At 44.2% G+C, this 26,421-nt stretch overlaps 1 protein-coding gene across 1 annotated transcript; it reads left to right on the top strand.

Annotated features, from left to right (window-relative positions):
- Window positions 1-26,361, top strand: agtr1a (angiotensin II receptor, type 1a). Its single transcript, XM_078564241.1, has 2 exons — window positions 1-284; window positions 22,886-26,361. Exons 1-2 carry the CDS (start codon window positions 201-203, stop codon window positions 24,035-24,037), a joined length of 1,236 nt encoding a protein of 411 aa, XP_078420367.1. The 5' UTR covers window positions 1-200; the 3' UTR covers window positions 24,038-26,361.
- The last annotated feature ends 60 nt before the right edge of the window (window positions 26,362-26,421 follow it).

Raw genomic sequence — 26,421 nt, forward strand, 5'->3', positions numbered from 1 at the left:
CCACTGAAGCACAGCAGTCAGCAATAAGCAGCTCTCAGGAAATTGGGAAACTCTGGCAGAATCAATCGCCTCTCGCAGATCAGCTCGGAAAGGGGAGGCTCATCACCATCTGTGCCTGACAGTGTCCACACCTCTCCGTGGGTGTCAGGCTGAATATAAAAGAGGATCTGCTGTCACCCTTCCAGTAGCTGGGTTGCAGCATGTGCTCATCTTACCCAGTCACCAGCCTCGGCATACAAGCAGACTGTGAACTCCAGGCGAAGAGCTCACTGGTCAATCGTCAGGTAAGAAAGCCATCACTCTTCTTTTAAAGTCTCTGGCACTGTATTCGTCCCCGTACCCATCGCACTTGTAGAATGGTGGCCAGGTTAATTTCCAACATTTTCATCCCTTTCCCTGACGAGGCAAATATTTATTCCTACGACTCATTTGGTTTTGCTCGGGTGTGCTCTCGTACATAACACTGTTATGTAATCATTTTTAATAAAGCTTTAATGTGCTTTTGTTTAATGTGCCTCTTTCTCATAACACATTTTTTTGCAGATTGCTACAGAATAGGGGAATTACTGTCGTTGCTGTCTGCCTGAGTACATTTTGGTTTTACCACAGGTAAAGGATTAGTGAAGGATTCAGTGATTTATCAGGAGGAGGATGTTATTTTAGTCTAGTTTTTTGCACTAAGGTACAAAAGTTAGCTTTTCGTGGTAATTTTCTGAGGCTCAAGTCCCAGTCATCAACAAGTCAGGCTGAAGTATGATAAGCCTAAACCCATTACTGTGCACACCATTAGCAAAAAGGCTTCACAAAGTTAACCTGAGCAAAACTTTACAAAATTAGAGCGGTATGTGGATAAGTATTGGCAAAGGTGGAGAAGAAAAGGATTTGAATGGGATTATTGGTGATTTCATGAAGGAAGCCAGACAATGAAAAACTGGTAGAGAGTCATAGAAATATTGGCACAGAAGGATGCCACTTAGTCCTTTCTACCAGTGCTGGCCCTACCTTCCCCGACAGAACTCCTTACTGTGATCCCATTTCCCTGCTTTTTCCATTTAATAGTTATCATCTTTGACTGTTTATTGCCTCTTAAATGTTGTTGTGATTGGTTCAGTTTCAGTATTCACTTGCGGTAATGTATTTCATAATCTAATAACCCTTTGGGTGAACACATTCCTTGTAATCTCCTCATTGATGCTTCCAGCGCCAAGCATGAATGTATTTTCCCTTATTACTAATTCATTGACCATTAGAAATAATCTCATACTGTTTAAGCCCTTACATATATTTGAGCACATGTCAGATCCCCATTATAAATAATTAGCTGCACATTAACTTCCTTAGCTCCAAAACAAAACAAATGTTCCATTATGTTCTAAAGGGATTTCTTGTACTCTTGTACAAATAACCATTGAGGCCACTTGTGCCATATTGTGTACAGGGTTCAGCATTCAACTTTCAAAAGAATGTTGATGAGTTCGGGAGGGTTTAACTAAAAGCAACAAAGGTGATTCTGGGACTGAATTACAAGGTGAGATTTTCAGAGCTCCGAGTTCTTCAAAGAGGATCAAATCGAGAGATAATTGTGTGCCCCTGGTCTTTAAAATGCAGAATTCATTAGCACAGAAATGTTTGGCGCAGATTTAAATTAAATGAACCTTAAGCAAGGATTAGAAGAAGCCATTTCCTTCACAGAATGGTGAATTTGTGGACCACACTCGCAACCAGTGAAGCCGAGTCATTTAACTCCTACAGAAATAACCTGGGTAAGAATATGTTTCAGGAATAAGATGTGTCTTTAAGGTGTACAGGTAAATATCAAGGTGATCAAACTGACATGAGCAACATTCTGTCAGGCTATGTATCTGTCACATTATCCGGCAACCCGTTTACATTCCTGTTGTTAACCCTATCCCCTATTCCTTGGAAATAATGTCAAGGGATGGTTTATTGGTGAGGAATTCTTCCAGCAACATTTCGGGCATTGTCTTTTCCAAGTGACATAATTTGTCAGGGTTGAATCACAGAGGGGAGGTAGTGGCATAGTGGTATTGTCACTGGACTGGTATTCTAGAGACCCAGGATAATCCTCCAGGGACTTAGGTTTGAATCCCACCACAGCAGATGGTGAAATTTGAAATTCAATAAAAATCTGGAAAAGTCTGATGATGACCATGAAACCATTGCAGGGTGTACAGGTAAATATTGTTGTAAAAGCCCATTTGGTTCGCTAATGTCATTTAGGGAAGGAAATCCACCATCCTTACCTGGTCTGGCCTATATGTGACTCCAGACCCACAGCAATGTGGTTGACTCTTAAAATGCCTCTGAACAAAGGCAGTAAATGCTGGCCCACATCCCATGAATGAGTGAAAAAATATAGGATAAGATTGGTACTTTGGAAGCCTATTTGTTTATTATCTAGGGATCAAGGAGTTTTTATGCAACACTTCCTTTCAACTGATGAAGTGGATGGAGTCAATACTGTTAATTGTCTAAATTGCTGGGGGGGTGGCACTCATCTGGATAATTACTTGGACACATACATGTGCTGCACTCAGCAGTCCCTTGTAATAGAAGGTTAGGATGATTCATGGACCCCTAAGTGTCCCATGCCGGGTTCACCCGGTGCACTTGAGGCTTTACGTAAGTAGTGGGCGCTGCAGGGGTTGGAGTGTGTCATCTCCACCCATAACACAAGAAATCAAGAAATAGGAGCAGGAGTAGACCATATAACCCGTTGAGCCTGCTCCACCATTCAATACGATCATGGCTGATCTTGGGCTTCAACTACATTTTACTGCCCGCTCCCCATATCCCTTGAGTCCCTGAGAGACCAAATATCTGTCTATCCCAGCCTTAAATGTATTCCGTGATGGAGCATCCACAACCTTCTGGGGTCAAGAATTCCAAAGATTCACAACCCTTTGAGTGAAGTAATTTCCCCTCATCTCAGTCCTAAATGATTGTCCCCTTATCCTGAGACTGTGCCTCCCACCCCCGTGTTTTAGATTCCCCGACCAGTGGAAACAATCTCTCAGCATCCGCCCTATCAAGCCCCTTCAGAATCTTGTACATTTCAATGAGATCACATCTCATTCTTCTAAACTCCCGAGAAAATAGACCCAATTTGCTTCGCTATTTGCTCATAATGACATTTTAATTTAATCTATTAGGTTTCCGTTGAAGTTTTTTTTTGCAGCACCCCTATAAGGAGTGGTTCTTTAGTTAATGAATTCATTTTGTTCATTTGGTACTCAAAAGAGTGTAAAGGGACACATGTGTTGCACACAGCAGTCCTGTGTAATAGAAGATTAAGATGATTCACAGACTCCCAGGCTGCCTGTATCTTCTGTGGCCTTGAGGAGTCTGTGTTCCACATATATATATATATAGGTTGCCTGAGGCTTCAGCCCCTTTTCCACTACTTGAGGTGGCTGCTGCTTGAGTCTTGTTTGCCCTTCAGTCCCACGCTCCCAATCTTTGGCCACCTGGTGCAGGGGGAAGAGGGTGGACGGGCAGGGGAGAGGACTTGCTTGTAAGCCAGCTCGCCGGGCCTGGCCAAGGTGGCTACTAACAGGTCCAGGCAGCAGACGGCTGAGGGGGGGGAGTCATTCATGCCATCTGCCTGCCTCTCTTCCGTGGTTAAATCAGGGCGCCCTCGGAGAGGGAGCAAGCGGTGTCCGCCAGTACACTTGAGACCTTCCGCGGCCAGTGGGCACCACAGGGAGTGGAGTGCATCATGTCCCCCAAAGTGTTATTTTAATTTAAATTAGATAGGTTCCCTTTAAAGATTTGTTTTCTAACGGTGCCCCTTTAAGGCGCTGTCAATGTGTTAATTTTTTTATTGGCTAATTTGTTTATTTGATTTACTCAGAAGGGAATAAATAGACACATATTGACACTGTAGCTAGGATACATTTGTAATGTTTCACTTTGTGAATAAATCTAAAGCTGAGTAAACATTGAACTCCTGGCCTCCTCCTTCACCAACTGGCTGTAAGACGTTTAGCCAATACTAGGGTAGACTGTGCCAGCTAGATTTTACCTGTCAGTACAGGATGAATGATAGTAAATCAGAAGCCTGTTGTGCATCTTTTTCTTTGACTATCACCTGATTTACTCTTCCTCACAAAGTCAAAATCGACATCTATAAGTTGATGAAAGGAACAGGCCAGTTGGGCAGCAATGACGCTTTCTCATTTCATGCTTTCCTCCGTTCTTCTTCAACCCCGGTAATGTCACCAGTTAATTTTCTCCGAGGGAGGCGTTTATAGCTGGGCAGTTTGAAAGCTAAAACCACGGGCTGATGTAGTGTGTAAATTTACCCAGGAGGCGTGGTGCACGTTAACGCACCGAGGAAGCAGATTAAGGATAAAACTGAAGTAGGAAGTTAGTAATCTTGGAGCTGTTGTTTTTGTGACAAAACCAAACTTCACCTTGCAAGGAGGGAGGAAGCGATCCTCGAGTCTACTTTCGAACACAGGCCCAGCATCCATTCCTGGTGGCAGGTTCGCTGATACCTCAGCCAGGGTATCGCTTGGATTCTTGAAATTGACCTTAGAAATCCAGGTTAGAAAGAAGATGAAGAATGTCAGCTGGGTGACAATTTCTAAGCTGTATCCAGTCGCTCTCACTGGCAAGTCTGTGAACATTCAGCAAGGATGTGAACTACAATAATAACAACTAGTATTTAAATGGTGTCTTTATCATAGTGAAACATCTCCAAGACACTTCACAGAACATGATCAAACAAAATCTGACACTGAACCAGTGAGATCTTTGGACCGATGACAAATATCTTGGTGAAGGAGGTAGGTTTTGAAGAGCGGCTTAAAAGAGGAGAGAGGGGTAGAGAGGCAGAAATATTTAGGGAGGGGGGGGGAATTCCGAAGCGTAGAGTCTAAACAGCTCTCAGGTGGGCACATTTGAAGTAGAGCAGGGGAGTTTATCATTCCTACCTTTTGTGTGACGCCTCTTAGCTGTTTTGAAAGAAATGTTCTAAAATTCACAAGATGGGAAATGTCATAGGCTGCTGTTTGTATTGGATTCATAATTTATAGAATTCATGTGTTATGCTGGTGGGCTCTTAAAAATTACAGCCAATGCATCACTTCCCACCAAAAACTGAATAGGATTTACAAAGAAATTTAAGGTGGTGGCATCTCAGAAGCTTTTCATAACTCCAATTTGGGAGTTAAAAAATCCTAATATCAAGGGAATCGGAGCTAAGGTGAATAACCTAATTGATGGTCTAATTGAACAGCAGAGCAGGTTTGAGGGCTTTTTTTTTCCTTTAATCTTTCTCGGGATGTGGGTGTCACTGGCAAGGCCATCATTTGTTATTTATCCGTAATTGCCATTGAACTGAATGTCTGGGCCATTTCAGAGGGCAGTTAAGATTTAACCACATTGTTGTGGGTATGGAGTCACATGTGGGCCAGACTGGGTGAGGACGGCAGATTTCCTTCCCTAAAGGGCATTCGTGAACCAGATGGGTTTTTAACAACAATTGACAATGGTTTCATGGTCACCATTACTGAGACTAGCTTTATATTCCAGATTTATTAATTGAATTTAAATACCACCAGCTGACGTAGTGGAATTTGACCCCATGCCCCCAGGGCATTAGTCTGGGCCACTAGATTACTAGCCCAGAGACATTACCACTATACCACTATTGTCTACTCCTATGGTCATGCTTTTGGGCTCAGCTTCTTGGTTGTTTAACAATTATGTTAGCATGTTAATGGTGCAAATAAACTGCATAAGGCGAGTTTAAATGCAGATCTTAGTGGGCACCTTTACATAGTAGAAAAATTGAGTATAAACTGAATGATGCAAAAGCATCTCACGTGGGAAATAATCATATTCCATTTCTGGACGGGATCTGAATCCAAGCAACAGAAGGTCAAAGGGTAGTACCTGAATGTTCTGAAGAACCCAATTCTCTTAGAGATTTCAGGTTTGATCTTCCACTGAAGTGTAACTGGGGAGCTAGCTTAACTCCAGCAGCTATTGGGGGCTGGGTTGCTCCATCAGCTGTAGGCTGCTTCACAACACGACTCATGACAGGATGGACAGTACAAACAAGGGCAGGCTTACTGAAGTCAAACGGAACTGATGAAAATATTTCACTTAAACCATAGCCACCCTGGATGCCAGGGCACTTGTTTGCCACTGTTTGCCCAATGTTGCGGGTGACAAAGGCACCCTTTAAAATATAAACACCCCAAAAGATCGCTTGGGTATTAAACTTGACAAGTATTGCAGAGCCCTTCCTGGTGTCCTACCCAATATTTATCCCTCCACTAACCTCATTTAATAAAATTTATCTGATCATTATCACATTATTGTTTGTGGGGTCTTTCTCTGCACAAATTGCCTTCATGTCTCCAAGGATACAGCAGAGAATACACTTCAAAAGTATTTAAGACCATAAGGCCATAAGACATAGAAGCAGAAGTAGGCCATTCGGCCCTTCGAGTCTGCCCCGCCATTCAATGAAATCATGGCTGATCTGATAATCCTCACTCCACTTTCCTGCCTTTTCCCCATAACCCTTGATTCCCTGACTGATTAAAAATCTGTCTATCTCAGCCTTGAATATACTTAACGACTCAGCATCTACAACCCTCTGCAGTAAAGAATTCTACAGATTCACTACCCCCTGAAAGAAGAAATTCCTCCTAATCTCGGTCTTAAATGAGCGCCCCCCGCCCCTTACTCTGAGACTATGCGCTCTGGTCCTAGACTCTCCCACAAGGGGAAACAACCTCTCAGCATCTTCCCTGTCAAGCCCCCTAAGAATCTTATATGTTTCAATAAGGCCGCCTTTCATTCTTCTAAACTCCAGTGAGCACAGGCTCAATCTACTCAAGTATTTTGGGGCATCCTGAGGTTGTGAAAGGCGCTATATAAATGAAAACCTTTTTTTCACAGTCTACCTCACAGTTAGGGAGTCTGGGAAACTGCTAAGTGTACAAAAGCGTTAGTAGAAGGGGGAAATGAATGTTACTTGTGCCTGAGGTGAGTCTACCAAGATGACTGCGCAGCCCATCCAGAAACCTGCTTTTGCCAGGCGCCAGGGAAAGTACACCGATCTGAAGAAGGAGCAGCTACTGAACCAGTGGGTGGTAGAGAATTGATGCCTGTATCTCCAGCGGCAGTTAAAGGCAGTATAATCGGCTGCTAGGAGGAAAGTTGCAACCAAGATATTTCAGCAATTTATTTAAATAGCTTCTGACTGAAACTACTCTGGTCCCCTGATGAAGTGACAAAATATCCTTTCAATATTCATGGTCCCCTGACGGAGTGGACAGGGGCTCCTCCTGTATTCATGGTTCCCTGACGGAGTGGGAAGGGGCTCCTCCTGTATTCATGGTTCCCTGATGGAGGGGACAGGGGTTCCTCCTGTATTCATGGTTCCGTGACAGAGTCGACAGGGGTTCCTCCTGTATTCATGGTTCCGTGACAGAGTCGACAGGGGTTCCTCCTGTATTCATGGTTCCGTGACAGAGTCGACAGGGGTTCCTCCTATATTCATGGTTCCCTGACAGAGTGGACAGGGGTTCCTCCTGTATTCCAGGACAGACAAGACAGACATCGAGGAAATGCCACAAATGGGGCATGAATCTGCCCCCTTCATACTGATGACACACGCCCAGGGATTTGCAGCAGACTCACCATCAGATCAGATTAAGAGCCGGAGATCCAGCCCCACTGCACTTCCAGGGGTAGAGTGAGGCTCCAGGAAATCCATCCCTTTATGTTTGGTAATTTATGAAGCAAAAGCGGTCATCGTCCTAAGTGACTAACAGCGAAACCCACTTATTTGGTGCCTTAACCCACTTATTACATGCTCTTCTTATAGGGGTCATCATTCAGATGTGAGATTATTTCATCCCTGTCCTTTCCGCTTCTGAGGGCGGTGAATCACACTGCGGCATGGTTAAATAGGCATTATAACTCTCCAGTATCTCAATCAAGTGGCCATTATTCATGTGACAGCCTAGACAGTGAGTGCTGGTATCCTACTGGATGATGGAGGTTTTAATCCTAGTGTCCCGGCCAATACATTTCCCTCAACCAACATCACGAAAGAACAGATTATCTGCTTATCATCATGTTGCTGTTTGTGGGAGCTTGCTGTGCACAAATTGGGTGCTGCTTTTCCTGCAACAGCAGCCACACTTCAAGAGTATTTCATTGGCTGAATGCTAGTTTGTCTTTCTTTCCATCCCAGTATACATGACCTAACAGAGCTTTGTGGTACAACTTTCAGCACTTGAAGGGTTAACTTTCTACTGCTAAGCTGCCAATCGTTTTATTTGAGCTGATAGTTTGGGTTCGAAAATGCGTCTGGCCCATTTAATTTCATCCTTCCTACACGTTCCCTCCACAGAAAACCATGATTTCTTAAATTAGCTCACTGACCTGGCCTCAAGCATCGTTCATGATGCTTGTTCCCTTCCAGAACAAGAAAAAAAATAACAAAATACACCAGAAGGAACAAAGGAAGATAGCCAAGTCCAGGAGACAGCGCAGAATCAAGTCACAAGGTTCACCCCTCGCTACAAAGTCATGAGGGAAGGCTGGAGAAGCTTTTCCAAACTTAACTCGTGGCAACTTAGAGGGAGCGTCCTAAAATCAGAGGAAGGAACGTAGAAACATAGGCCCAGATTTTCGCCACATTGGAGAGCCTCTCCGTCGTGGAGAAAATGGCAGAACTGCCCGAAAATCCTAAGTCCCGCCCCCGAACACGGCAATTCCCATTTTTTGGCTGGCATTTTGCGTTTTGCGCATGCACGGTTCAAGGAGGCGGCTGGCTGTTTAAATCATCAGCACCCTCCACCGAATTCAGATTTTTGTACCCCAGAAGTGCAAAACCTGAAGTGTGCCGAGTAGACCTGGTAAGAGCAGGTCTGAACTTTGTGCATTTCTTTGGATAGCCAGGGTGTCCCTTTGGAGAGGCAAGGTACCTCTTTGGATATGGTACAGAGACATGTTTGGTAAGGGCAGGTGCCCTTTGCAGAAGATCAGGTGCCTTTTGGAGTTGTTATAGGCAGGCACAAATATATGTAAAAAGTGCACAAGCTCATTAACTTTCAAGCTCATTGCAACTGTCAATAGTTGTATCATAGTCAACTGTCAAATGCAACTAGCTAAAGGGCCTGTCAAGGGGATCTGTCAAAAGTGTCAAGAGGAACGGTCAAAAGTACCTGTAAAAGGAACTGTTAAGCTGTCAAGGCATTTAAAAGTCCTGCCCTTTAAATCTTTGAAAAATAAATGTCTGGAGTGTTTAAAAAAATGCATTGTTTGCTATTTCGCTCTGTCTGTTGACATAAGCTGGATGGTTTGCATGAATAGATTACTGCTTCCTCACTGATTTCACAACTATCCATTATCACAGTAGGCTGCATTTCCACAGTTTGATTGACGGCTACAAGCAGTTATAGACTCTCTGAAATGGGACTATGAATTCCAATGCTTGTTGTTGGAAGGGATTGTGCACTTGAAAGAAATGTTTGTTGTTATAAGGCTTTATTCAGTTGAAGGATGGGAGGTCTTGTGGCACAGTGGTGGTGGCTCCAGGTTTAAGTCCCACTTCAGGGCTTGATGTCCAGGGAAACTGCGTGTGTAATACGGCCAAACAGGTTTATTAAGAGCCTGCAAATACTTCCAATATACCTAATGGCAGGTGATAAAAGTAGGAGAGTTTCCTGGTCAGCCATACTGCCAAAGGCAATGGCAAACCACTGCAGTACTTTGCCAAGCACGATCATAGACCAATCCAATGGAGTCCCTGGTTTCCATGGATGAAGCATGGGGAGTGTGTGGGTGTTGAAGCGGCTGAGGGCGAGGCCTGGAAGGGTGTTTCATGTTTTACTCAGTGTCGGAGCCCCGAGACAGGCCTCCCGCCCAGCCCACCTCCGGACCCGACATCCCCCTCACTTCTTCCAGGGTCACCCGCCACCCCCCCGCTCCCCCCAACCTCAGAGTGTATTCCACTATCCAATTCGATCATGGCTGATTTGTATCTCAACTTCATCTACCTACCTTGGTCCCATGTCCTTTAACAGTCTCACTTAACAAAAATCCATCAATCTAGATTTGACAGCTTTTTGGGGAGAGAAATTTCCATATTTCTGTGTGAAGAAGTACTTTCAGACACCACGCTGAATGACACAACCCTAATTTTAAAAGGCTATGCTCCCTTGTTCTGGACTCCCCCGTGAGAGAAAATGGTTTCTCCCTATCTACATCATAAAAATTCTTGAATCACCTTAAACACCTCAGTTAGATCACCCCCTCCTTAATCTTCCATACTCAAGACAATACAAGCTAAAACATAGAGTTTTACACAGATGGAAATGGGCACAGAGGAGGTAAATGCAGAACACTACATCAAATTAAACCCACAGGCACACATCCGGGGAAAGACGAATTTTGAACTAATATCTGGATCACAGAAAGAGTTATCAACAAAGGGAATAGATTACTGATGGAGAGAGGACGGGGGGGGAACAATTCATAGGCTGTTTGGTCACTGGGCCGTTAATGCTGGAGCAATTAAAACCAAGGATGCCCCTGGGTTTAACTATCCAGGACCATAATTCTTATGCTGCTGTTCCCAAATGGCGCCTCAGAGATCTTCTCTACTGCCCAAGAAAACGTGATTTAAAAATAAAAGGTTTTCCTGAGGTTTTCGCACATTTTACAAATTTCTGGGTATCCTATTTAAAAAGTAAACTGCCCCATTAAGAAGTGGAAGTTTCTGCCCTAACTAACAATGATAACAGCGGAAGTTACTTCATACAGTGAGCACTCCTCTCTATATTTGCCTCTGCCCCTTGTAGCGAAGCAGTCCTTGGGTTTCAGTTCCTGGCTGCCCGCTTTGCCACCCGCTCCTCGCAAGTGTCTTCAATGGCACGAGTGGTGGGCTGGAAATAGCCTGCCACCTGGTGGTTGGCACTAAGTATTGCAGGGCAATGTTAGCACGGCAAGGAGGACGAGATTAAGGACAGCGACTGAGAATGTGAGGTTACAAATGTTGCCCAGTCAACACTATCTGAAAAAAGGAGAACAGACAAGATTGGTACATGGTGAAATTCCGGTGAAAGGAGGCCTGGTCATTAAAGCCCACCCCATTTACTTCACGGCGAAGGTGACCATGTTCATCATCTGGGGTGTTTGGTAGGGTTCCAGTGGATACCAAGGTGACTCCTAAGGCCAATCCGAGCCTGGAAGGTTCTGCTATAGATAGGAGAGGATACCGCAGGTGATTGAGTTTTGGGCGAGTTGCTGGCTCGGGATTTCCTCTCCTTGAGCTTTCTCTCTGCCTCTGATGTGCGGAGGAGGCCGCACTGTTTTTTATTTGGTTGCGTTAGGTCAGCGATCCTGGGCGAGCTTCTCCCTGGATTCAAAGCTGATATCAAAACTCCTAAGCAAAACCTTCAGAGTGAACTTGCAGCGCTTCTTTTGATCGCCATGGGAGTGCACCCCAAACTCAAGCAGATTCACTTTGGTAAGCAAGTGTCAGGCATTCTGGCCACTTGACCAGCTCAACTGAGTTGTGACTCTCTCAATATGGTGCAGATGCTTGACATGCCAGCTCAGGTGAACACCTCAGTGTCTGGTATTTTATGCTGCCATATGATCTTCAGAAGCTATTAATGTTTTAATAGAAGACACTTGAAAATATATATTCTGATACCTTTTGCATTTATAGAGCATCTTGCCATGCCAACATGTCTCAAGTGTTTTGCAGAAGCAAAAGTTTGTTTTATAAAACAGTTTTTGTGAAGCTGGTTTCCCCCCTTTAACATTCATGCCTCCGATTCCCTAACCAGTTTGATCATATTTTATTGCTTTCCTCTCCTCGATCTCAGTGCTTTACTGAGAACAGTAAAATAGGAGTTTAAATATTAACTATTGAATATTTCTGTCTGTAAGAGTAACCATTTTCTATCGGTCCGATCTCAGGTTAATACAACCTAAATGCATTCTACTGGTGGACAATGGCTAGAGAGAAAAGAAAACATATATTCACACAGTCCCTTTCACAACAAGCCAAAATAAAGTAATTTTGAAGTGTAGCTACTCCTGTAATGGAGGAAGCAGAAGCCAATTTGCACACAGCAAGCTCCCACCAACTGAGAGGCACTGCCATGGTTTAACATCCCATCTGAAAGGCAGCACCTCTGACAGTGCAGCACTCCCTCAGTGCTGGCACTAGAGCATCAGCCAAAACTTTATGCCCAAGTTTCTGGATTGAGGTTTGAACCCACAACCTTCAGCCTGAGTGCAAGGTGTAGCCCATTGAGCCATAGCTGCTTCTTGGGCTTTTCAGTTTGCCCTGTTGCAGGTCTGCCTTGCGGTTGGCTCTCTTTCTTACCTGCAGCAACTTTTTGACTAGCTTTCTGCCCGCTTGCTCATGATCCAAGAGGAAGAAGATACGTTTGAGTCAGCCAGCAAGGTTCAGTCTCCGATAGTTTTCCTTCCTCAAGGGGGTGGCCTAGAATTTGGGAACTGACCTTGGCACAAGGGGGCTGTGGGAGAGGTGAGGGGGTAGGGGAGGGGACCATGTGCATCTTGGTGATTTTTATCAAAGGTTCAATGTGCTGCACTGTTCCCCAACCTGATAGACAGCAAACCAATAATAGAAAACTTCAAAAAAATAAATGTTCTGCATACAACTTCCCGATCAATACATAACAAGGAAAACCTATGAATAAAGCAAAAAGTTGGAATCAGTTAAAAATATTTATCCATTCTTGGAATATAGACGTCGCTCCCAATTCCAGCTTTTATTGCCCATCTCTGGTTACCCTTGAGAAGGTGCTGGTGAACTTTTTTTTTTGAACTGCTGCCATTGTAGTGAAAGAAGTTTCCACTTGCCAAACCCGCAACCTCTACGACCTAGAAGGACAAGCTGGGCCACTAGTGCATTGGAACAGCACCACCTCCAGGTTCCCCTCGAAACCAGTCACCTTCCTGACTTGGAAATATACAACTGCTCCTTCACTGTTGAAGTGTTGAATCCTGGAACTCTCTACATGACAGCACGGCGGGTGTACCTACACCACATGGACTGCAGCGGTTTAAGAAAGCAGCTCACCACCACCTTCACAAGGGCAATTAGAGATGGGCAAAAAATGCTGGCCTAGCCAGTGACACCCACACCCATGAATGAATAAGCAAGAAAAATTTAAAAGCAAGGCAGTTAGTTAAGGCCTTTCAAGGTCTTGAGACAGCAACCATGAAGACACCATATGAATACACTTGGGTGAATGTTCAACTCACCACCCAGGCACAAAACTGGATTGTTTGAATCAAAGAACTGCTAGGGTTAGCAACTGTCGCACATTATCTGCAGAAATTAAAGGTTAGTCTCCAGGACAGTGCTGCAGTAACTGTGGAGAAAATCCTATAGGGGTGCTTCGGTTGAAGAAGGTGGCACAGTTCTGTAATCACCGCCTTGATGAACCTGCATTGCTCCAGGGTGAGATGGAAACCTGTTAGGGGGTCGGGCTTTATGTGGAGAGACTTCACCCTCCTCCTCCACCTCTTCCCCTGTCTGCAGCCTCTGCTCTGTAATCTTGGTCATGTCGCAGGCCACGGCCACTGCAACTACAGCCCCTCTACCTCTTGCAGACTTGGGCGGTCCAAACCCTCTGCCCTCCTTGATTGCCTGCAGCAGCTCATCAACAGAGCTCCAAAAACAAGCCTCAGCACTTCCACGTACCTCTCCAACGCAGAAGTAAGTCAAAAGCACCTAACCTGCAATTTGGATGCCTGTCCCTTTGTACTGGTGGGGATAGGTTCTCCGTGCAGCTGAACAGATGGACAATCAAGAACGATGAACAGTTAAAATAACAAACAAAAGGGTTTTGACCCCTCTGGTCTTGTGCTGTAGTCTTCTTTTCTTGCAAAGAGTCTGTGCCATTTTATTTTGGCATGTCCTGTTTTTCCCTAGCTCTGTTGATTAGAATATCAGTGAACTTCTTGATGCTAGGTAGAGGTAATGCTTGACTAATGTGGAGGGATTTCCACCAGCAAAAAGTTAAAGACTGGTGCCAGTGGAAATGACTCAATATTGGCTCACTGGAATGGTATATCAATAACTCCAGAGAGTCCATAACACCCACCAGTCTGACAGTGGATATTAAAGGGTCTTTGCCAACATGGGTCGTATCTCTTCACTTCTACCGTGACAAGTACCTTCGGTGCCCACTAAAACATGGGCATACGTTATTTCACTCTTTACCTTCACTTGTCGAATGAGGTGTCAAGCCAAGGAACCACCCAGCCTCTCAAGTGAATGTAAGAGATTTCATGACACTATTTTGAAGAAGAGCAGGGAAGTTCCCTCTGGCGCCCTGGACAATGTTTGTCTCTCAACCAACATCACTAAAAGCAGATTATGCCACTATAGCATGTGGGAGCTTGCTGTGGGCAAATTGGCTGCTGCCTTTCACATACGACGGCAACGTCAGCATTTCAAAAAATAAACGAACTCCTTCGGCTGCGAAATGTTTTCAGGCGCCCTGAACTTGTGAAAGGTGCTTTATAAACATGTCTTTCTCTCTTGTCTATCTCTCTTCGGTCGTCTCTCTGTCCAGAAGGTTTTCCCTTCGAGGCTGAAACACCTGCTCATAACCCCAGGATGGCTTTCCATCAATAGCTGCCCGAACTCACAGGAGAAAAACAATCAATTATTTTGCCCTGGAGTCTTTGCAGCCATTTTAAAGGCTTAAAATATGAAAATAAAAGCGGGAAATCAGAAACAAAAAACAGATGCCAAAATATGCAATTGGACAGGGGGAGCATCTGCAAAAAGACAAATTATGAGTTTTGGGGAGCGCTGCCTACGCCAGACATCAGACTGATTATTTCAAGCAGCAACAACAACTTGCATTTATATAGCACCTTTAACATCGTATGGTGCCCCGGGACACTTCACAGGCAGAAGAAAAATGGCTCCCAGGGCAAAGAAGGAGATTTCAGGACGAGTGGCCAAAAGCACGGTCAATGTGAAAAGTCTTAAGGGGCACCTTAAAGGAGACAGAGAGGCAAAGTTGCAGAGTTTAGAGCCCAAATGGCTGAAGGCATGGCTGCCAATGCTGAGGCAAAGGAAATAAGGAGGCCAGAGTTCTCAGAGGGATGTAGACTGGTGGAGTTTACAGACAGAAGGCTATTTTTATGGTTGTAAATTTAGGGAGAATTACCATTCCTCTGATCATACTTACCAGGTTGCTCCTAAAGAAATGCCAGATTGCATCTGAAAGTGCAGCGACATTGCATTTATTCTTTGATGAGATGTGGGCATCATCGGCAGGGCCAGCATTTGTTGCCCAACCCTAATTGCCCCTTGAACTGCATGGCTTGCTAGGCCATTTCGGAGGATAATTAAGAGTCAACCACATTGCTGTGGATCTGGAGTCACATGTAGGCCAGGCCTGGTAAGGATGGCAGATTTCCTTCCCTAAATGGCAACGGACCAGACGAGTTTCTATGACAATCAATTATAATTTCACGGTCACCATTAGTGAGACCAGCTTTCAGTTCTGGATTATTTTTTATGAATTGAATTTCAATTCTGCAGCTGCTGTGGGATTTGAACCCATTGACCCAGAATATTAGCCTGGACTTTTGGATTATTAGTGCAGTGACATTACCATTATGCCACCATCTCCTCAAAATGGCATTTGCTGCTATATACCTCATTAATAACCCAATGTCAGCTCCTGAAGTGTACAATAAACAGTAGACAAAAACTATTATAAAATATTTGTTCCCTGACTGGATCGGCCAGGCTAGTGGTGTTGGTGATAGTATGTATTTGTCTGCCAGTTACTTTGACACCACTCCTGCTGCACCACAGAAAATCCAGCCCTACGTCTTCTCTTACTTCTGTTTCACCTAAGTGAGAGGACCAGAAATATCTCACTGAGTCAAAAAGGGGCTGGATAATTAACAGAAAACTGAACAGTAGGCTCATTCTTCATATTAAGCTGGAACTGAAATGGTCAGAAAATAGTTACAGGTTGAAAATATTTCACCAAAAATTGCTTTGAAATGTGAGTGCTAGACTGTAGAAAGCCAAAGGGGAGAACAGTATATATTAGGTCAAACTTTTTACTTTCATAACTTCCAGACCATATTGAGCCAGAAACAAAAATCTATGATTAATCATTAGGAAACACAAGTGATCACTTTTCAGAGTGTCTTGACGCATTGAGGACCATTTATAAGTGAGCTATTAAGTTAAGCCATTTTCCACACTGTACTTTGCAGCTTTGTCCCAAATAAATACAAATTGATATGAGTGTGCATTTATTCAGCTGTTTTCCATTACAGTTTTTCACACATCCACATGAATAATGTACCAAAAGCCCTTGAGATAACTTGATCTTTGAACATTGCCTAAGGAACCTGCCTGCATTTATTGCTAACAGTATGGCACATTTGTGTGAAGCTTTTGCATTGTTGACATGTGGAACTTTCCAGAAAAGGTAAACAGCACAAGACCTCTGAGGGGACTTGTTTCAAGCAGACCTAAAGCACATTAAACATGCTGGGTCCCAAAATGGGTATAATCCATCACTTTCACAGGAGGTCAAAGGGTACTCCAAGAGTACTGAATATTGTGTCAAGAGCACTGTGGAGGATAGGGTTGATGCCCCATGTGTGCTGGTTATAGAAAGTCTACTTTCATTTTTAAACAGTACAGCCTAGAAATGGCTCTGTTCAATAGTTGTATACAGGTATTTACATATTCATGTCAAATGAGATTAAAAGAAAGACCTGCAACTATATAGCACTTTTCATGACCACCAAACATCTTAAAGCACTTTACAGCCAATGAGGTGCTTTTCTTTTCAGTGTCATCACTGTTGTAATGTAGAAATGTTGCAATGAATTTGCTTTTTAATGAATTTGGGGGTAAAAATGATCCTCAGCAGCAGCACGGTACAAGCGATGGCGAATCAGCCACCCATTTCCCAATGCACCCTAATTTCTTTCCCATTGAAGTCAACGTCTTCAGCCTGCTACAAGCGAGGTGGAGGCAAATATGTTGCAAGATGTTCTTCTGAAGAGAACATTTGCAGGGTTACGGAGAAAGAACAGGGGAGTGGGACTAATCGGTAGTTCTTTCAAAGAGCCAGGGCAGGCACAGTTGGGCTGAATGGCCTCCTTCTGAGCTGCTGCTGAGGTTTAATGATTTGAATATCATTTCAGTACATTCATCCACTCATGGGCGGACATACTGAACATATCCACCCATTCCACTTCTGCCAACAAACTAATAGAGGAGAAGCTCTATTTTCTTGCCACAGGATCTCTTCCAGGTTTCACAATTACATGCGCTTCTTTCATTCTCATGGTATTAGAGTTAATTTTCAACTCCGTGTAAATACGGAGATGCAGACTGGCCTCCTAACATAGAGCTCATCTGATTTTCATCCCATCGATTTTAATGAAAATAAATATTGGTGGTTTCCATAGTGGGAGGGTGAACCTTGCACCCAGTCAACAATTTAATTGTTTCCTGTTCAATTGCTGCAATCCTTTTTCTCATCGCTCTGGCTATAACACTCAGTGATTGCTCACTAAGACCATACAGGCGTGATATACATCTTTGCTTCCTCTTCTATATCTCCATTTCTTAAGAAGGGTTTTTAGCTTCTCACCTCTGCTTCTTTCCTGAAAGGATTGACGCTGTTGGCTTGTGTTTCCTGGGGCAGCCAACTGCAGTTTGACTTACAGCAGGTCTGTGTAACCAATTGCATCGCTATTTATTTTAAACTGAGGCAATTGGTCCCGAAATTAGGGGGTGCTGAAGGACCAGAATTTAGACTTGAATCTCCTTTTGGTAATCCTTCCAGCCCTCTATCTGCCTCTCCTCCTTTAATAGCCTCTGAAAACCCAAGGGCAGAATTGTCCCAGAATTGGGCTAGGTGAGGTAGCGGGCACATAAAACAACATTTTACCCTCCAGCCGCAATGGCGGGTTTTCATGCATTATCATTCCCTTACCACCTCATTATTTACGCAGTCATGGGAAACACGCTGTTTCGCTGGCGAGCTCCCTCCAATTCACCCGCCAAGCCATCACCTTGCCACTTCCTCATGCCAGGCGCCATATTTGAACTGTAGCAGTTTTTCTGGCGTGTCCCTGGAACGTCCTTTGGACGCCGTGGAGGGCCACCATGATGTCCTCTGCCCCCGCTATGGCTGCAGGAGGCCCATCAGTGTCACCACTCCGGTTTGGAAGGTGGTGGCAGTGGTGACCAGTGTCAATGTTGCATACAAGAGGTTCACATCCAGTGCAGAAAGAGGATGAATGATCTCGTCCATGCCACCAGGGTAAGGCAACCATCTCATCACTCTAAGCTCACACACTTTCAAGCCCATCACACATTCACTGGCATCTCACTCACTGCCAGCTCAAGGGATATCACCACCCACTCTGATACACACAACCTCACATCTCCATCTGACCTCATCTCCTCTGGGGACTTCCTCCTCAGCCCTCACCATGTTGAGGCTACTTGCACAGATCAATATGTGTCCCCCCCACACACCCTGGGATACGCCCATCCCCAGTGCTGCCTTACCCCTGCAGCTTCTTCACTTGCCTGAGGGCATTTCTTCCCCTTCCCCAAGCAAGCCTTACGGCTGGCCTGGTAAGTAGAGACCTGCCCATGAGCCCCGCTAAAAGTGATGTGGTGCTGCCTGCAAAGCCAGGCACTGATGACCACGAGTGCTGCCCAAAGCAAAGTAGGCAAACAAGCCTCAAAATCCTGAGCAAAGTGCAGCTCACCAGGTGCATGTCGCTTATGTTCAGTTGTGAAAGACATCGGTATGTAACCACGCTGATGTGCCCGGATGATCAAGCGTGGGGGGATGATTCTGGTGGGCAGGCAAGATGGTGAAATGCAAATGCATTGAAATTAGGTTCCCGATGTCCGGTGGCTGGGAAGGCAGCCTGCCATTGACGGGTGGAGCGGATGATCGTAAATTAGTTTCATGACAGCGGGAAACCAATTTTTGGCCTTCTCATCGTATTATGCACTCACGCCAGCCATGATGCCCAATGCCAATGGGCCTAGAAAATTCCAGCCCAAGTCTATAACAAAGCTTTTGCTTATCCTTTGCAACACCTCCTTCTTTAACTTGCTGTCCATTTTTGGTTGATTGCACCTCCGAGAAGTACCTTAAGAATTTTTTATTGCATCAGAGGTGCTGAGTGTGGGGCACTGCTGTTTTTCAATGGGAGCAGAATGGATGGGTTCTCATACCCATTGTGTTGTCACTCAAACTGGCAGAATGCACTGGAAATCCTGCCACTCTACCTTTTTGCCACCTTAACAGGTGTCAGCTGTGGTTCACTCAGGCCTCTGTGTCAGGAGGTTATAGGTCCAAGTCCTACTCCAGGTCTCCAGCATAAAAATCAAAGCTGGGACTTCAGTACTGTTGGAGTGCTGCCTTGTCAGAAGTACTGCCTTTTGGATGAGGTGTAAAACCAAGGCCCTCTCAGGTGGATGTAAGAAATCCCAAGGCTGGGCTGGAGAGTTATCCCTGGGTCCTGATCACTCAAACAACATCACAAACACAGATTATCTGGTCATTATCGCATCACTCTCTATGAGATCCTGTTGTGCACAAACTGGCCACTGCATTTTTTTACATTACAACCGCAACTATACTTCGCAGAGCACTTCACTGGCTGTAAAGTGCTTTGGGACATCCTGAGGTCATGAAAGTTGCTCTATAAATGCAAATCCCTTTTTCTTTACAAGGGCCAAGGGAAATATAGATGCATGAAGTATGCACATTTACTTGACCAGTACTTCACACCAGTTTCATGATGGCAACTGATTCAAGCAGGTCAATTGCCATCAGGAGAGCAGCAACTATAAACTTTGGATGAAATAGTCCTAGCCTCCTCACAGAGTGGCAGAGTGGTCTGATATTCCTGGGACCCCACTGGACAGACGCCCAACAAGTGCCTTAAAAGACATGGGCGCAAACTCCCTTTATGTTAATGACCCAAGGACTTGTAACAGCATCAATATTGGACAAGACTAACAGCACTCTTGGACAGAAGGCAGGACTCCAGGAAACTTGATGCCACTATTTCCAGTCATATGAACTAAGAGGCAATTCGGCTTTGTGTAGGAAACTCTGGGCTGTTGTTTGCCGTTAGCCTCCCATGTTTCAAATCTACAATCTTGGAACAAGGACTGTTAGATTTGCCTTATCCCAGTGGACATCCATTCACTGCAGGGAGTTGTACCGAATTGCAGTGTTTATCAAGCAAGAAGAAATGAGATGGATTACACTCGGGCTGTGGGCTGCCTGGCACTTGCACAGTGCTTGTGCTGTTAGTATGTGGTGCTGTTTTCTTTTCTGAATGACATAAGAAATCAAATGAATGCTGAACTTGACTGTACTGCAGATTAACAGTTCCCTGTAGGTAAAGGAAAAACACTCATTTATTTTCACATCAGCCTGGTATTTTGTTTGAATTATGGACATATTACATCCTTAAGTATATCAGTTTGGCTTTATGGGACAGTTGTGGGAAGGAATTTACGCTCTGCATTTGCCACCTATAAATTATAATGGCATTTTGACAGCAGTTTAATACAAAAATTCCTGAGATACTCCCCAGATGTCATTAATCGTAGACCTTCTGGCCACTTCATTAACCCTGAAGATGGACGTGACTAACAAGTTCTTACTGACTGAAAGTTCGCATTCATGTGTCCTATAATGTAGTGTGGACAAGTGGGGAAACATCTTGGTTTCTCATATTAGGTATCTATGGGTTTGAATCCCAGGGCTTTTTTGTCATTTAATTAGAACAATAAATTCAACGAATAAAAACGCATTTGACATGATTATTGATAATTTACTGAAGGTATTTGATCAGCATAAAGCTTTTGCCAACCAGGTAAGTCAAGCACCAGAATGTTGGCAAAGTTCATTTGATCATTTTAATGTGAAAATAGGATGTATTAATAATGACATATTTGGAATGTGATGTAAAAGTTTAGGTATCCTAACACTAAAGGCTATGATACATCAAAAAGTAAAAATAAAAATGATATATTCTGGCACAGAGTCAAATTTTACTTTTTTTTACAAATAAGCACAAAATGATAGCAATCATAGAATGATACAGCACAGAACGAGGCCATTCGGCCCATCAAGCCTGTGCCAGCTCTCTGAAAGGGCTATCCAATTAAACCAACTACCCTGTTCTTTCACCAGAGCCCTGAAAATTCTTCCTTTTCAAGTATATACTCTTTTGAAAGTTGCTTTAGAATCTGCTTTCACCAACCTTTCAGGCTTTACATTCCAGTTCATAACTATTCTTTGTGCAAAAAATACCCCCAAGTTCTCCTCCTCTCCCCTCAAGCTCTTTTGCCAATTATCTTAAGTCTGGTTACCAATCCTTCTGCAAGTAAAAACAATTTTGACTTACATACTCGACGAAAATCCCTTTTAATTTTGGACACTTCTATTAAACCTTTGCTTAACCGTCTATGTTGTCAGGAGACCCATCGCAGGTTCTCTAATCTCTCCACCTACCAAGGTCCTTTATCCCTGGGTTTCATTCTGGTAAATATCTTCTGTGTCTTCTCCAAGGCGCTGACATTCCCTCTAAAGTCGCCATGAATCAGCTGCAGAGAGTTCACTGGCAACTGATAAAGTGGACCAAAAATTAATTAACAACACACAGGTCAATGGGACTAGCAGAATAATATTTCGGCACAGACTAGAAGGGCCGAATGGCCTGTTTTCTGTGCTGTAGTGTTCTATGGTTCTATTAAGAATTGACCGTTAATTATTCCATCCTGAGAGTTGTCAATAATCAATCTCAACCGCTCTCACTCTTAACCTTATTGGACGTAGCAAACACGATATTTTTAAGAGGGGGATTTTCCACCGATCGTCCAGTATGATCCTGGCTGCTTGTTCATTAAATGTTTGCATGCGAAGCAAGCAACGTGAAAGCAATTAAAGTTTTACAGAGCAAAGGCTCCAGGTTCAAATCCCAGGGATACCCAAACTTTTCATTAGGCATATTGGCACAAATCAATCTAGTTATTAGGAGAAATACCCTTGTCTAAGGAAACAAAAATGATCCCAGGTTTCTTAACTCAATTTAAAAACTTATCAAACAATTGCAGAGATCACTGTGGCTCTGGACCAATATGGCCAGCTTAGATGAGAATTACAAAACTGCACCAGTGACCTCAACTGAATTATTTAATCTGGACCAATTTCCTGAAGGAAGCTGTGTAGAGATGATGAGTCCTGTTCCTGAATCTGCCTGGTGGAAAACTGATGGGATCAGATCAAACATTGGTTTTAAAAAGCGCCTGATTTTACTTTTCACTCAAGTCAATGGAGGGTAAGACATAAGAAGTGGGAACAGGAGTAAGCCATAAAGCCCATCTAGACTGCTCCACCTTTCTATATGATCGTGGCTAATCTTCTACCTCAACTCCACTTCCCCACACTATCCCCAAATCCCTCAACTCCCCGAAAAGTGACATGCTGTAAAACTGCAGTGTTTATCCTGATCCCATCAATTGCCCACAGGGAGGGCTTCGGTTAAAATGACACCCACTGGCCCCTCCCCCTCACCCCAGGGTGGTCTGAATCAACATGCACATTTGAAAGCAAATAAATTGGATTAAGGTATTTTCTGTAAGAAGAGCTGTCCGATTCAGTGCTGAGGCGCCCGGAGCATTCGATTTTCCCGGAGGGAATCGTTGCGTTGTCCTGAAGGAGCTGTGTGGGGAAATAGATAATGCAGTTTAAGTGTCTTTAAAAATTAACTAACATGGTACCCTTTCTGCTGACAGGACATGAATTGGATGCAGATGGCTGAAAACTCCAGTGTATTTCACAAGTCACCATCTGACCTTGCACTGGACACGGAAGAAACCATGCTGAACAGTTCCATGGGGAATACCTCAAACCTGACCTGCATAACTGGTGGGAGGCACACTTACATTTTCCTTATGATCCCTGTCATTTACAGCATCATCTTTGTGATGGGAGCTTTGGGAAACAGCATGGTCATCATTGTTATTTACTATTACCTGAAGCCAAAAACAGTTGCAAATATCTTTCTGCTGAACCTGGCACTGGCTGACCTGATCTTTGTGATCACTTTGCCGCTCTGGGCAGCCTACACCGCAATGGAGTACCACTGGCCCTTTGGGGTCTTCCTGTGCAAGATGAGTGCCACCATCCTACTGCTGAACATGAACGCCAGCATTTTCCTGGTCACCTGTCTCAGTATCGACCGTTACCTCGCCATTGTGCATCCCATGAAATCGAGGACGAGGCGCACCTTAGTCCATGCTTGGATGGTTTGCATCATGGTTTGGCTACTGGCTGGCTTAGCAAGCCTGCCCGCCATGATTTTCCGTGATGCCTTTCACTATGTCGACTGGAATAAAACCATCTGTGCTTTCCATTACCCAGACGAGCAGAAGAATCAATGGATATTTGGCATGGCCCTGTTGAAGACCTTTCTGGGGTTCCTAATTCCCCTGCTGATTATTGTAACCTGTTACTCCCTAATTGTCAAGAGCCTAGTGCAAGCCTACCAGATTGAAAAAAGCAAACCTGCGAGCAATGAAGCCTTTAAGCTGATTGTGGCTGTCGTGGTGTCATTCATTTTGTGCTGGCTTCCATTCCAGGTATTCACTTTCTTGGATATGCTTTCCCGGCTGAAAGTTATCAAAAGCTGCCACATTCCTGAAATTGTTGACACTTCCATACCCTTTACGATCTGTGTGGCCTATTTCAACAGTTGCCTGAACCCCATCCTCTACGGCTTTGTTGGCCACACTTTCAGAGAAAAGTTCTTCCTTCTTTTGAGGTGCATACCCCCCAAGGTCAGAACTCACCCAAGGCTGTCGACTAAGATGAGTTCATTGTCGTACCATACCGTTGAAATCCTGAATGTAGTAACCAAGAAGCCAGTCTCCTCAAGTGAATTTTAAGCTGCCCTACTTCACGGGGCATCACCAGACCATCAGGATTTCAAAAAAGGGCTGCAGACATATCATGAGTGATCTGCTGTCGATGGTGAATTTGAACAAAGTAACCAGGTTCCAAGACCCCGAGAAACCAAATGTTCTGTCACTAGATTGAAATTGCAATCTGCCCTTTACTTCTGTTATCTATTTCCCAGTTACTCGACTCCTTGTTTCAAAGGGCAGCCTCTGCTGAGCTTCTGCTTCCCAAGAGCTATCTAACCATTCTGGTCTTTGGTCAAGTGCCCATTCTGTGTGTGACAGCCTAAACAGCGAGGTATCACAGCAAAGCCCAATAGGTTCCTCATCCAATGTCCATTCAAGGGCACTTTCCAGCTGGAGTCACTGGATCGGGATTCAGGATTGGGAACATAGGCTATTCGAACATGTATGCTGGGGCCTGTTGACTCTTCATCGGAACTGGTGAAGAGTCATGCGGACTCGAAACGTTAACTGTGCTCCTCTCCACAGATGCTGTCAGACCTGCTCAGTTTTTCCAGCTATTTTTATTTTTGTATCAAAAAAGTGAGCGTTGTTTGACAACTTTCGAAGTGTTCTGTTGAAGTCAGGATTGGACTTGGGCTGGCATTTTAGTAAATCTTGAGGTAAAGATCAACAATTAGCAACACCTACCATTTACTTGTGAATTCAGCAATTTAACCAATGTGAAACAGAAAGCAAAACATAGTATGCAAAACACAGGGGTCCGGATATTCTTGAGTTTGTCTGGGCAGAAGGAAGATTCAAGTTCACCGCAATTGGCTGGCCCTTTTTTGGAAGTTGACAAATTATGACAGAAAGGGGGAAGTCACTCCTTGCGCCAGCTCTTTCATGTCAGCTCCAACAGTTGGGACCAGCAAGCTGACATCTCCCAGAGGCGGAAACCCACCAGCGCTGCCTTTAAATGGGCCAAGGTAAAGATCATCCACATGAAACACGAGGACTTAACCAGTATAGTGATGGGGCTCAAAATGGGTTTCCCAGTGCCAATCAATTGGAAAGCAGCAAACAAGAACCAGAAGCAATTATTTATCCATTCTTCAATCGGAACAAGCCTGGCCTCTTGACGGAGTTGCAAGGTCAGATGATCATCAGGAAGCACCAGAAATGGTGCAGACACACAATCCCTTTATTTTAATGGCCATCCACAGGATTTAAGACAAAGTCACTGTAAGCAGGACTGTCCTGACAGTGGAGCAAGATTCCGGGAATGATGGCCCCCACTACATTTCAAGAGTGTGTTGCCGTCTCCATGTAAAATTTGACAAGAAGTATTTAGAGTCTCCAACCACTTGCCAAATCCAAAGCACAGAGAGGATACAGACAAGAACACGACTTGAGCTGTGTTGTTTACTTTGCTTCTGATGAAATTCAATAAAAGTCACTAACAGCAACTTGCATTTACATGGTGCCTTTAACATACTAAAATGTCCTTAGGACACAGAAGCAGTATCAGAAAAATATTGTCACTTAGCCACATAATGAGATTGTAATGTTCAATTGTATGGTGTTTGATTATGTGTGTCCGTATCTGTTCTCTATACCTATGTGTAATTAGTTAAGCCGGGGTGAGGTGACTGCAAAAGAGAAAATAAACTGTAGGCAAGTAGCTGGAAGTTTGAGGACAAACATTTTTAAATATTGACTAAAACTCCTGTTCAGACATATGACCTAGAGTATATCATTTCTACATATCTCCAAGGCATAAAACACAACAGAGATATTCGGACTGGTGGCCAAAGGCTTGGTCAAAGAGATAGGTTCTAACAAGCATGTTAAGGGATGTGGAAGTGGTAGAAAGGTGAAGAGGCTTAGGGAGGGAATGCGAGAATTTAGATGTAGGCTATCAATGGTGGAGAGATCAAAATTGGTGATGCTGAGGAGGCCAGAATTGAAGCAAGGCAGGGGAGAATGGATTTGATACAATGCAGTGGATATCCAACATCTAACTCCACCCACATCCTATGCAGACATTGGGTGGCCAGTCAGCAGAGCGGCCCTCTCCTGGGGGGTGGGAAGGATGCATGGGAGGGCGGCTACATCGAGCAGCCTGCCCTCTGGACTCAGAAAGAAGATAGGCCTGAGGACGACAGTGGTGGATCTGATCTTAGGGGTAGCAGAAGACCTGGAGTGGCCGAGGCCCAGGCTAACTTTGTGGAACCCAGAGAAGCCCTCAGGACACAATAACTAAGGGACACGTTTAAGAACAAGAGGTCTACCGTTTAAATGGAGGAGAATTTTTTTTCTCTCAAAGGGTAGTTAATATGTGGAATTCTCTTCCCCAGAAAGCAGCAGAGGCTAGGTCATCGAATTGATTCAAGGCAGAGTTAGACAGATTTTGGGAATCAAGG

This window comes from Cetorhinus maximus, chromosome 19 (assembly GCF_964194155.1).
Source record: "Cetorhinus maximus chromosome 19, sCetMax3.hap1.1, whole genome shotgun sequence".
In the NCBI taxonomy this organism is placed as follows: domain Eukaryota; kingdom Metazoa; phylum Chordata; class Chondrichthyes; order Lamniformes; family Cetorhinidae; genus Cetorhinus; species Cetorhinus maximus.

Bases quoted from the DNA above. Each gene is read 5' to 3' on its own strand.
- agtr1a (XM_078564241.1), top strand. From the start codon at position 201: ATGTGCTCATCTTACCCAGTCACCAGCCTCGGCATACAAGCAGACTGT. The intron at 285-22,885 runs GTAAGAAAGCCA...TTCTGCTGACAG, and splicing joins GCTCACTGGTCAATCGTCAG to GACATGAATTGGATGCAGAT.